The sequence below is a fragment of the Myotis daubentonii genome, chromosome 4 (assembly GCF_963259705.1).
Source record: "Myotis daubentonii chromosome 4, mMyoDau2.1, whole genome shotgun sequence".
NCBI lineage: Eukaryota > Metazoa > Chordata > Mammalia > Chiroptera > Vespertilionidae > Myotis > Myotis daubentonii.
Window position 1 is genome coordinate 12706065 of NC_081843.1, and position 12257 is coordinate 12718321.

Here is a 12257-nt window from a genome sequence, read left to right on the forward strand (position 1 = left end):
AGGGCCTGAGACCTGAGTGTAGAGTGCAGTGGACAGGCGACCCTTCAGAGGTCGTGGTCCCTCCCAGGTGTCCGGGCTCCCCAGTTGTAGAACTTCCACAACGTGCTGCAACTAAACCAACTTGCATCCTGCATGTGCTTTATGTGGGGGTCCCAGAGTTACGGGAGAGGACTGTGCCTTACATTCCGATGATGCCCTCATGCTGGGGGTGGTGACATGTCTCAGAGCAAGCAGGGGAACGGCTTCTAATCCCTGTGTACTTCCCAGTCCTTCAGCTGCCTAAGCCATGCCCACCTAGAGCTGCCAGGGATAGCTAGTGTTCCCAGAAGCTTCAGTCTCCTGCGAGGTGCTGGGGCAGAGCTGGCTAAGCTCTCAGAAGTGGGGTCCCCAAGGACATTTCTCAGTATGCAGCTGTAGGGAGAAAGCAGGAGCAGGGTGCCATCCAGGGGTTGCACCCGGTGGTGCCCTGCACCAAGTAGTAGAGCATCCAGGGTCCTGGTTTGGAAACCTCCATCCCCCACTAGTGTCACTTGTGCTCATCTGGCCAGATGACAGCTTGTCCCTTAGTGTCCCCCCCACTCAGGTCCGTAGGCTCCGAGATCTCTCAGCACCTCACTGTCTTTCTCTCCAGTCTGAATGTCCCCATCATCTGACCGCCCTGCCCATGGTCTGACCCTCTCCATGGCTGACCTCTGCCATAGTCTGATCCTCCTCCCATCTGACACCTCCCTCACCACTGATCCCTTCCCCCTATGGTTTGTTTTGACCCCTGTTGTCTGACTCCCCCTCTCTCTCTCTGCCCACCCCCCGCAGTGTTCAGCCTGCAGGACCTCTGCTGCCGTGCCATCGTCTCCTGCACCCCCGTGCACCTCATCGACAAGCTCCCACTGCCTGTCACCATCAAGAGCCACCTCAAGTCCTTCTCGATGGCCAATGGCATGAATGCCGTGATGATGCATGGGCGTTCCTACTCTCTGGCCAGTGGGGCGGGGGGTGGCGGCAGCAAGGGCAACAGCCTCAAGAGGTCTAAGTCCATCCGTCCCCCCCAGAGCCCACCCCAGAACTGCTCCAGGAGCAACTGCAAGATCTCCTAGCAGGGGAGGCAGGCACCGCCCATCCGGACACGCTGGGGGAGTGATGTCTCAGGCTTGGGGAAGCTCCTTGCTGGGCGCTCGGGCGGCACCATGTGCAGAGAAGACTTTGGCCACATGACCCCTCCTGGGAGCGTGGGACACACCTAGTAGGCAGGTGGTCTCAGCCAGAGGAGCCCTGTAGGACAGCAGAGGCTGGGCCTCTAAACAAGCCCAAGTCCCACCTGCTGTTCCTGGTCCCACCTTAAGGGAACTGTCCTGGGGTCCCGTGGGGCCTGGCTCAATTATTTATATAGAAGACATTTCACCACTTTTATACCTTTTTAAAGGGCCGACAGGGAAGCCTTAATGCAGCCATGGGGTGAGCTCATGTCTGCTCGTGGGGATGACCTTTGGGACATTGGAGAGGGTAGAACTGGAGGCAAAGATGGGAAGGAAATTGCCGTCACTTACACTTCACGTGGGGTGTGGACTATGCAAGGCCCAGTGGGGACACATGGAGCTCTGGGCAGCACTCTTGGACCCCGCTACCTGTGCCAGCCTTTCTGAGTATTGTGGCTAGTGTGCCTACCACACACTACTGGTCAGTGGTGCGGGTATAGGCCCAGCAGTCTTCACAATGGGGTGATGTTCCTGTGTGTCATGGAGCCGTGGACTCCAAGCAGAATGTCATGTTTCTGGGAGAAAAAAGAAGTGGGGTGCACCTCCCTCCCTGCGTGGAGGCACTTTCACACATTGCTACGTGAGATGGGCTCTGCCTCTCTGTGTGTGAAGATGCAGAGCTGTCTGTGGGCAATGAATACTTGTGGGGTTGCCAGGTGCTCTGCAGGTTTGGACTGAGTCTTGGCCCACTTGCCTCTGGGCGTCTGGATCCCACTCTTGCCAGCTTCTGTTCCCTGACCTTGGTTATCACCCCATAGCTGCTCCTCACCTGGCATCGCCCCTCTTTGAGGTCACATGTCACCAGAACCCAGTTCTTGGTGATGCCACCTGGAGCAGTCATAGCAGTGGACCTCCTCCATGATCTGGCAGCCAATCCTGAGCTGGAGGCCTTCCTTCCACCTGCCTGGCTGGTGACATGACCACCAGTCACACTGGTGCTCAACTCTACCTCCTGCTGGGCTCCCCTGGGACTCCTCTGTGGAGGGAGCCCTATGCCTGCTGTTCTGGGAGGCAGGTTGGGCAGGGGTCTGCAGCCCTTGTGAGCAGAGGTGCCTGGGGGCTCTGCTCAAGGCCTAGCCACCAGCAGGGTCAGGCAGAGGAGGCCCTGCCTGTCCTGTCCTGCCAATGGAGCCCCTTTGTATTTTGAACCAAATAACATGGACTTTGTTGTGAGGGTGTGGACGGTCCTGCGTTCACCACATAAACACTACCCTTTGCTGCTGACACTCGCACCATTCCTGAGCTCATTTTGGACGGTTTTTGTTTCTTTGTACAGTAAATGTAAGCTCTGACCTCCAGGCTACATTTTATGTGAATTAAAGTCTCTGGTTTTAACTGGCTGGTCAGTTGGAGGTGTGAGGTGGGGTGGGTCTGCACTCTGACACATGATGGGTCGAGGGCTGCTTTGTTGATCCCCCCTCCCCCCCCATGACTAGTCTTGTTGACTGGTACACATCCTGGCCACTGGGGTGAGTGTGGCTGCATCAGCCTCCCTGGGTACAGGGATGAGCTGTGTTTCTCTGGGTTAGGCAGGCAGCCCACCCAGCCTGTCCTTCCCTACACGGCAGTAAAGCAGATGGCTGGCGGGATCACCTGTTCCCGCTGCCCCCAAAGGCTGGAGCCTGGGATCCTGAACCTGGGAGACCGAACCCTCCCTGGGGGTGTTGGTGGGGCATAACCACTGCTGCCTGGGAGGGCAGTGAGCTTGGAGCAGGGATGTGGTGGAGACGGTGGGCCGTCCCCTGACATGCACTCCAGCCCAGGACCATCACACTGCACATTACCCCCACCTCAGGCCACAGCTTTGTGGGAGGGTTCTGGGCCTTGAGCCCCGTCCAAAGTCTGGCCCACTGGCCCCCCATGCCTGAGGCCCCCTCACAGAGCAGATCAATGGCGTCCTCTGCACCTGGTATGTCTTTTGGTCTCATTCTGACCAGACCAGGCTCTTATTACCCTGCCTCCTGGGTCAGAAGGTCAGACACAGGGTCATGGGACGTTTTCATCCAGTCTTAAAGCAGATGCTCCTGGGGCCCCAGACCCCAGGGAAGGGTTTGGAAGGGCAGATTCTGGCGGTCCCTGTGTTTGATCTCCCTTCCCCCTCCTTCCGGGTCCCGAATCCAAGCTGGGAGGGTCTGTGAGGCTGCTTTGATCCCCTGAGCCCAGAGCCTGGAGGGAGGAGGGCCTCCGGTTACAGTGTCCCCTCCCCTCCTCACTCTGACCAGAGCCAGCCCTTCTCCGCCCCTCAGTAACCCTGGTGGCCAGTGTCTCCTTGCTCCTGGGCCTCAGCCCCTCCCCCACCACGCCCCCTGCCCTCTGTTAACCACAGAGGGCCAGGCTGTGAAGGGGTCTTGCCAGAGCTCAGATCTGGAATCCACCCAGTCCTTTGCGCAGGGGTGTTGAGAGGGAGCATCTGCTGTGGGCTCAGACCTTGGGGGCCCAGAGGATCGGTCAGGGGCCCAAGTTCAGGGTGCTGACCACAGGCCTGGAAGGGTGGATGCCTAAAAGGATCAGCTCAAAGCAAGTCCTGAAGGGCTGGCAGCCACACGCCCCCGCCCTCTGGGCCGGTGGTCCCCATGTCAGCCCAGAGGCTGCTTCTACCGCTACTCCTCATGGTTGGGCTGACCTCGGGGGCCAGCCTGCTTCAGGGGCCCAGAAGCCACTCAGGCGTGTGCCCCAACCAGCTCAGCCCCAACCTGTGGGTGGACGCCCAGAGTACCTGTGAGCGCGAGTGCATCGGGGACCAGGTGAGTGTGGGCACCATCCCCACCCACTCCGGTGGGAGTCCCAGGAAATGAGGGTGGCCTGGGGGAAGCTCAGATCCTATCCCCTGACCCCCAGCCCTTGGAGTCTCCTTACTCTTCTCCCACATCCTGCAGGGGTTTCAGGCCATGCTCCTATGAGGGTCTTAAGGGACACTCCATCTTTACCCTCATCACCCACCAAACCTGCCCACCCCCACCCAGGGGTCAGTTGTTCTCAGGACCAGCCAGGTAGAAAGGCAGGGGCTACATTTGGATGCCCCTTTGCTGCCTGGCCATGCATCCCCTGAAGTGGCCTTGAGCATGCTGCCCGTCTCCCCTGGGCCTCAGTTTCGTCACCTGCACTACAGGAATAATAATTAAACCTGCTTTGAGGGGTGGGGGGGGGGTCTGAGGATTCAGTGAGATGACACACAGGACTTGTCAGTGAGGCAACTGTAATAGCCCTGGATGGAAATTTGTACAAGCCTGCTTGGCTTTCCAGAAGGAAAACTGAGGCTCAGGAAGATGGAGTAGGGGCACCCCAACCTAGCAATGCCAGAGCCCTGGGTGAGGCTGGGGAGTGTTCGGTTGCCTGCTGAGCTGCCCCTCACCCCCCCTCCTCCAGGACTGCCTGGCCACTGAGAAGTGCTGCACCAACGTGTGTGGGCTGCAGAGCTGTGTGGCTGCCCGATTCCCTGAGGGTGGCCTGGCCACACCTACACTGGTGGCTTCGTGCGAGGGCTTCTCATGCCCACAGCAGGGCTCAGACTGCGACATCTGGGACGGGCAGCCTGTGTGCCGCTGCCGTGACCGTTGTGAGAAGGAACCCAGCTTCACCTGTGCCTCAGATGGCCTCACCTACTATAATCGCTGCTACATGGATGCAGAGGCCTGCCTGCGTGGTCTCCGCCTGCACGTCGTGCCCTGCAAACACATTCTCACCTGGCCACCCAGTAGCCCAGGGCCACCTGAGACCACTGCCCGCCCGACACCCGGGGACACCCCAGTGCCGCCTGCCCTTTACAGCAGCCCTTCCTCACAGGTGGTGTATGTGGGGGGCACCGCCAGCCTCCACTGCGATGTCAGTGGCCGCCCACCACCCGCTGTGACCTGGGAGAAGCAGAGTGAGCAGCGGGAGAACCTAATCATGCGGCCAGACCAGATGTATGGCAATGTGGTGGTCACCAGCATTGGGCAGCTGGTGCTTTACAATGCCCGGCCTGAGGATGCCGGCCTCTATACCTGCACTGCACGCAACACTGCTGGCCTGCTGCGGGCTGACTTCCCACTCTCTGTGGTCCAGCGGGATCCAGCCAGGGACAGGGCCCCCAGTGCCCCTGCGGAGTGCCTGCCCCAAGCGCAGGCCTGTGCCAGCCCCCTCTCCAGCCATGTCCTCTGGCACTTTGACCCACAGCGGGGTGGTTGCATGACCTTCCAAGTTGGCAGCTGTGATGGAGGCACCCAGGGCTTTGAGACCTATGAGGCGTGTCAGCAAGCCTGTGCCCGCGGGCCAGGGGATAACTGTGTGCTGCCAGCTGTGCAGGGCCCCTGCCAAGGCTGGGAGCCACGCTGGGCCTATAGCCCACTGCTACAGCAGTGCCACCCCTTCGTGTATGGTGGCTGTGAAGGCAACAGCAACAACTTCGAGAGCCAAGAGAGCTGTGAGGATGCCTGCCCTGTGCCGCGCATGCCACCCTGCCGGGCCTGCCGCCTCAGGAGCAAGCTGGCGCTGAGCTTGTGCCGCAGTGACTTTGCTATTGTAGGGCGACTCACAGAAGTGCTAGAGGAACCGGAGGCTGGCGGCGGCAGCATTGCCCGCGTGGCCCTAGACGACGTGCTCAAGGATGACAAGATGGGCCTCAGGTTCTTGGGCACCAAGTACCTGGAGGTGACGCTGAGTGGCATGGACTGGGCCTGCCCCTGCCCCAATGTGACAGCAGGTGATGGCCCGCTGGTCATTATGGGTGAAGTACGAGACGGTGTGGCTGTCCTGGATGCTGGCAGCTATGTCCGTATCGCCAGCGAGAAGCGCATCAAGAAGATCTCAGAGCTGCTAGAGAAGAGGGCCTGCGAGCTGCTCAACCGCTTCCAGGACTAGCCCCACCTACCTAGAGCACTGCCTGCCCCTGTCCTCCAGTCCTCCCAGTCCCCGCCCCCCAATAAAAGCATTTCCCAGGAGGGACATCATGGCCTGCTGGTGCTGAGCCTCCCAGGGTTACCACCCCTCCCTTCCCCCATCCAACCTGTAATCCAGCTGGGTCCTGCCACCACACTGGTGTTTAGGCTCTAGTCCAAGGTCAACATGGAGCACCAGTTCCCTCCTGGGGAGCCTCCTGTTTCCCTCCAAGAGGACAAGCCAGAACTAGGTCCAGGGGTGGGTGCCACCTCTGGTGGCAGGAGGGCCATGCAGCCAGTTCAGTCCTGCCTCAGCAGTCCCTGAGTCTTCTCCTTCTCTGCCGTGCAAGTGGAACAACAGGGTCTAGGACGTCCATAAGCCCTGACCCCATAGGCCAGACCTCTCCTGCCCCCAGGAATGGAGCCCTTGGAGACAGCTTGCACACCCAGCACCACCTAGGATGTTCCCAGGAAGAAGCGTAGTGGACACCAGCAATAGGATAGCAGGAAACACTTTATTTCCAGGCTCTCAGCAGCCCTGTGGCCACTGACCAAGAGCCCCCAGAATGGGTAAGGCCAGTCTGCATGGCCTGGTCCAGGGAGGCAGGGGCTGGCTATCTGGGTTTGTCCCAGAAGGGGCCTCACTGGGGACATAGGCATGCAGGAAGAAGGGTTACTCTTTCCGGAAAATCAGGCATTTGTTGTTGGCTGGCATATCCACCTAGGAAAGATACTTTGGCTGAAGAAGCAGCCCAGTGAGGCCACCCAGACCCCCAGGCTCTCCCACCTACCATCTTCTCCAAGAGAAGACCGCTGGCCTGGCCCAGGTCCTTCAAGAAGGCCGTGTCCCGCAGCCCCCACTCTGGGTTCCTGCAGGGGGAAAAGAGGTAGAGTTGGGAGTCACCCAGCAAACCTGCCTTCCCAAGTAGGCCCACGCACCCCCCCAGCTCTAACCTGCATCTGAGCGACAGGTCAAAGTCCACATTGCTCTGGGGAGAGATCTTCCCATTGACAGCGTAGGGCTGTGGAGACAGAGGGACACAGGGTCAGCCACTGGGCGGACTTGCAGGCTGCGCCTGGAGGATGCAAAGGACACTATGCTCCCTGCTCCCATGAGCCTAGGGGGTGTAGGGAGACAGAGGGGAAGGTCTGGGCCTGTTTCAATGGCCCAATGGTGGCAGGTAGTGGGGGAGAGGGCAAAGGAAAATACTGAGACGGAGGGAAGGAGACTAGAAAAGCGGGGATGGCTGAGGCTGGTTGGGATCATAGGGTCAGGGGAGTTCCATCTCCTGCAGGGGCACTCACCCCATAGGTGATGAGCAGCGCCTTGGGCTTGAGCAGGTGTCCTGCTGCTCTGAAGAGCCCCTAGGGAGGGGAGAGGCAGGATGGCAGTGAGTAACTTTACCCAGGCCTCCAAAAGAGCTCTGGGCTGGGGGCTGGAGACTCAACCTGACCTCCCCAGGCCTCAGTGCCTTATGAAATGGGGCAAACCTGGCACCCAATGCAGGGGGAAGGGTGCCCCCTGGCGCAGGTACTGGTCCTTGGGTGGCTCGCTTCAGCTCCCACAGACCTCGGTGCAGTTCAGGGGGCTGATGTGGATCATGTTGATGCAGAGCAGCAGGTCCAGCGACTGCGGCTGGATCCCGCCCCATTTCTCCCAATCCCAGGTCGCGTCCAGGTACAGCGGAGCCTTCACGTTGGACAATCCCTGGGCTTGAGTGGTGGCCGAGATGCTGTCGGAGGGGCAGCCCGTGAGTGGGGGTGTCCTGTGCACCCGTTTCTGACGCCCGCTACAACCGCGTTCACAGCAGTCACGTGGGCTCGAGAAGCCGGGGGAGGGAGCGGAGGGGGGGGGGGGGAGCAAGGCCCACTTTCATCACCCGGGGCCCCGTCTTCCCCGCACCTGTCCAGGCAGCGCTGGTCAACTTCAGACGGCTGCCACTCCGCAAGGGGGAAGGCCCGCGCGAAGTGGGCCGCATGCTGGCCGGAGCCCGAGGCCACTTCCAGCACGCGAATGCCGCGCTGAGCCGGGTCCACATACTGCCGCAGAACGCGCAGAATTGGTTCCTTGTTCCGCTCGGCGGCCGCTGCCAAAAGCATCACAGCGCCACAGCTAGTCTGTCCAGAGAGGTAGCACGGCCGCTACAAGGCCCGCGGGGAGTTGTAGTCAGGCCGTCGCGAAGCCCGCCCCCCGCGAAGCCCGCCCTCACGGACTACAGTTCCCAGGAGGACGCGTGCAGCAGTTTAAAGGGCCCGCTTCATCTGGAGGAGCGTAGGGGGCGGCTGCCCCTGCGGAGCATCGGCGGAGAGTTTGGGTCGCTGGTGTGTAGGTGCTCCTCAGCTCAGCACTCTGTCGCCATGGCTGCCCTAACATTTTCATAGTTCTTATGACTCTGAAATGGTCTCGTTCGTGCTTGCACAGAAATGGATGGTTACCCCATGCTTCCGGCTTTCTTTCGGCTTGAAATTTCTGCTGTCACCGACAGTTTGTTGAGATGGAGGAAAAAAAACACGTGCGCCGCCCGGGAATCGAACCCGGGTCGCAAGAATGGGAATCTTGCATGATACCACTACACCAGCGGCGCTTGCTGGGTACCTTGTGGCTCGCGAGACCTAGGAGGTTGTGACGCAACCTCCCCCCGCTCAAATGTCATAATGCGTGCGCCGCGCCACCCCTGCGGTCGCAGCCAGGGAGAGGCGCGTCTAGCGGCTGCAGGCGGCACCTAGGGTAGGAATGCCGGCTGCACGGGTCCGCGGTGGTGGGAGGTCTCACAGCGTCGCTTGGGAGCTGGACCCAGGGACCCGGGTTTGTGAACCGCCTCGACGCGGGCCTGCGGCGTGGAAGCCATGGCAACCGCGGGTTTTCCCGAGCCGAAGCGTGCGGGGGGCGCTTCCGGTCGGCGGGCTGGTCCCAGCCTGCGGGAACCCGGCAAGCCTGAGAGAAGGCGGACTCGGTGATGCCCCGGGCTTGTCTGTGACACTGAAATGACCGGCGCTCGCCGGGGTCCGCGGATGGTGTGAGGATCGGTGACCCCTGAACCAAATCGGAGGCCGATTTGTATCCAAGGTGTTTCCCCAGTTGTCCGTTTGGGGCCCATGTCTCAGGGGGGCCTTTCTCGCAGGCTGAGAGCCGGTGCCCTGCAGTCCAGACTAGCTTAGCTCCTCTGCTGAGCAATTTTTCACGAGTGAGACCCCGGAAACCTAGAGCACTTAGACTCTAACCCAGACTTCAGCCTGGCATTGCCCGCCAGGGTCCAGGGGTATGCGGGGTGTGGCCAATGACCAGGGGGTGTGGGTCTAGTGTGGAGGGAAGTGAATCTCCTGAGTGGTGCAGGGTGGGCCCGTCCGCACAGCCGCCCTGGGAAAGTCCCACTCAGTGGACGGGCCTGCCCCCTCCAGGAAGAGCCATTGGCATTCTGCATTGTGACCACCCGACTTCCTTCAACATTTCACAGCCCTGAGCATTTCTTAAACTGACTCGCTTTTTGCTTCACTTTCTCCTGGTTTGTCAGCTGGACATTTTCCATATCTCGGGGTGGAGGAGAGGTCTCTCTCAATGCACTCCCTGCCCCTGACCCCCTGTGACCAGTGATGGTCACCTGAGATCTCACTGCCTGCGCCCCTCACCAGCCAAGCCCCTCACCACTCCTAGCCCACCTAGAGCCGGAGTGGGGAACCTTTTTTCTGCCAAGGGCCATTTGGATGTTTATAACATCATTTGCTTAATATAACTCACTTAATATAAATTTATGTTGCTATAAAACAAAAACAGGCCATACAAAATTATCACATTAAAAATTAGCCTGCTGCCGTGGCTGGTTTGGTTCAGTGGATAGAGCGTTGGCCTGCGGACTGAAGGGTCCCGGGTTCGATTCCAGTCAAGGGCATGTACCTTGGTTGAGGGCACATCCCCAGTGGCAAGTGTGCAGGAGGCGGCTGATCGATGTTTCTGACTATCTCTCTCCCTTCCTCTCTGTAAAAAATCAATAAAATATATTTTTTAAAAAATTAGCCTGCTATATCTTAATCAATAAAAAATATATTTTTAAAAAAATAGCCTGCTATATTTGGCCAAACATTTACTAGTAATTCACTCACCCCTAATGCCTTGGCAGGGCCAGACCAAATGATTTCATGGCCCCTATACGGCCCCCACCCCTGACCTAGAGGCACCAGTTTCCTGCTGGCTTCACCTGCGGTTCCCTGGGCACTGGGCACCCTGTGGTATTGTCAGATAATAAATATATGTTCTGTCTTTGTTCCAGTTCCTGTCGCAGAGCTCCTAACACACTGGAATGTCCTGAATGAGGGGGTGAGAGGAGCATTTGCTGTTATTAATAAGCCCCTTTCAGGCTTACCTGGGTTTACACCAATGAGGTGACTAACTCTTGGGGGATGAGGGCTGGTTGCCAGAGGAACTCACCTTGTGATCATAGGGAGCTTGGAACTTTCTTCCCTGCTCCTGACTTCCTCAGAAGTTGAGGGGCTGGAGACTGAGCTAATCGCCAATGAACAATGACTTAATCAGCCCGTGTACCGGAACTTCCATCAAAACCCTGAATGAAGGCGTTTGGAAACCTGGGTTGGTGAGCCTGTGGAGGTGCTGCTCCTGGAGGGGGCATGGAGCTGCAAATCCTCCCCTCCGCTCCCCATGCATCTCTGCTATCTGCTGTTCCCTCCTGTCGTCTTCTTTTTTTAAAATATATTTTTATTGAATTCAGAGAGAAAGGGAGCCGAGGTTTGCCGACCACTGGGATAAAGGATCAGCAGCCGGTGATAGCATTTCAGAGGCAGTGATATATGAAAAATGTGTTTAAGGCTAGTAGGCGGCGGTTCTATAGATTTAAGAAAAGGAGTGTTTATGTATAGATTAAACTACATTAGACATGTACTGTATATAAGAAAGGTCGGAACGGAATCATTTGAGGTCTGGAACGGATTCATTCCATTTACATTATTGCTATGGGAAAACGATTCAATTTTCGAACAAATCACTTCGCAAACAGCCTTCTGGAACGAGGTTTGAGAAATGAGGTTCCACTGTGCCCTAAAACTTGGTGGCTTGAAACAACAGACCTTCATTTTCTCATTTCTGGAGGCCGGAAACCCAGACTAAAGGTGTCAGCCCCCTCAATGCCCAAGGCAGTTGCTGGGGGCTTGTGGCTACATCACTCCAGTTTGTCTCCGTCTTCGCTGTGCTCTCTCCTGCATGTCTCTGTGACCAAACAGCTCTCTCCTTTCTCTTACAAGGACACTCGCCAGTGGGTGTAGGGCCCACCCTCATCCAGGTGCCTTCTCTCAGTCTTTGCCGACTGATTCCACATAAGGTCACCATCTGAGGTTCGAAGCACACGTATCCTTTGGGGAACCCAGTCAACCCACTGCACCTGGGTTTGGGAATGGACTGGGCCCTCCCTGGAAGCTGGGCAGGGAGGCGGAGCATGGAGCCAGAGCCTTTTCCTGGGCTGCTGGCCACCCTGCCCCTGGCAGAAGCCCACCTTCCTGTCTGGGTTGGTGTGGGCCTGGGCCTCAGGTCTGGAAAGTGATTGAGGACTAAAAATGTAACTCCTTTCATCGTTTTCATAACATTTTAGTATTGTACCCAGAACCTTTTTTTAAAATATATTTTTTTATTGATTTGAGAGAGAGAGGAAGGGAAAGGGAGAGAGACAAATATCCATGAGAGAGGAACATGGATTGGCTGCCTCCTGCACGCCCCCTGCCTGGAAATTGAACCAGGGGCTCTTGGTGCACTGGACGTTGCTCAACCAACGGAGCCACACCGGCCGGACTAGAACTGTTTTTAGGGTGGAAGGAGCAACAGGAGAGAGGCAGCTGGTCTCTGCTTCAGCTCTCTAGAAGCATTATGAAACCAGCTGAGCCACACTGGCCGGGGCGAGGTTAACAGTTCTTAATGTGACAGGGGCTAGGCCACCAGGGGGTTATATAGTATATAGGACAGTGTAAAATGGGTGGGGGCACTGGGGTGCAATCCACCCCAGATGAGGGAAAATGCTTTACGTGCTCGCCTGGGGAAGGGCGACGGCCTGTTCCAGGAGGCAGCACAAACCAGCAGGCCTGGGGCACAGGGCAGGGGTCTCTGTACAGTCTCTGAGGGGGTTTGGGGAAGCGATCTCTGTTCTGGCTA

General features: G+C 58.0%; 3 protein-coding genes and 1 non-coding gene across 7 annotated transcripts in view; 2 read left to right on the forward strand and 2 right to left on the reverse strand.

Annotated features, from left to right (window-relative positions):
• RAB40C (RAB40C, member RAS oncogene family) overlaps window positions 1-2588 on the forward strand; it is a 31763-nt gene extending 29175 nt beyond the window's left edge. For both annotated transcript variants that reach the window (XM_059692545.1, XM_059692544.1), the window contains exon 7: window positions 814-2588. In XM_059692545.1, the coding sequence (XP_059548528.1) occupies window positions 814-1094 (281 nt within the window). In that variant the 3' untranslated portion in view covers window positions 1095-2588. The remainder of the gene's footprint in view (window positions 1-813) is intronic.
• Window positions 2589-2726: 138 nt separating this feature from the next.
• On the forward strand, window positions 2727-6612 carry WFIKKN1 (WAP, follistatin/kazal, immunoglobulin, kunitz and netrin domain containing 1). Its single transcript, XM_059692549.1, has 2 exons — window positions 2727-3997; window positions 4620-6612. Exons 1-2 carry the CDS (start codon window positions 3827-3829, stop codon window positions 6090-6092), a joined length of 1644 nt encoding a protein of 547 aa, XP_059548532.1. The 5' UTR covers window positions 2727-3826; the 3' UTR covers window positions 6093-6612.
• Window positions 6606-8283, reverse strand: METTL26 (methyltransferase like 26). 3 transcript variants are annotated; one of them, XM_059692546.1, is made up of 6 exons: window positions 8013-8278; window positions 7680-7842; window positions 7415-7474; window positions 7064-7131; window positions 6901-6979; window positions 6606-6830 (listed from the first exon to the last, which is right to left on the reverse strand). In XM_059692546.1, exons 1-6 carry the CDS (start codon window positions 8207-8209, stop codon window positions 6783-6785), a joined length of 615 nt encoding a protein of 204 aa, XP_059548529.1. In that variant the 5' UTR covers window positions 8210-8278; the 3' UTR covers window positions 6606-6782. The 3 variants fall into 3 exon arrangements, with proteins under 3 accessions (XP_059548529.1, XP_059548530.1, XP_059548531.1); XM_059692547.1 differs by lacking the exon at window positions 7415-7474 and having other exon boundaries at window positions 8013-8280; XM_059692548.1 differs by lacking the exons at window positions 7064-7131; window positions 7680-7842 and having other exon boundaries at window positions 8013-8283.
• A 340-nt stretch (window positions 8284-8623) lies between these two features.
• On the reverse strand, window positions 8624-8694 carry TRNAG-CCC (transfer RNA glycine (anticodon CCC)). Its single transcript has one exon. It is a non-coding gene; the product is annotated as a tRNA-Gly (tRNA).
• Between the last annotated feature and the right edge of the window lie 3563 nt (window positions 8695-12257).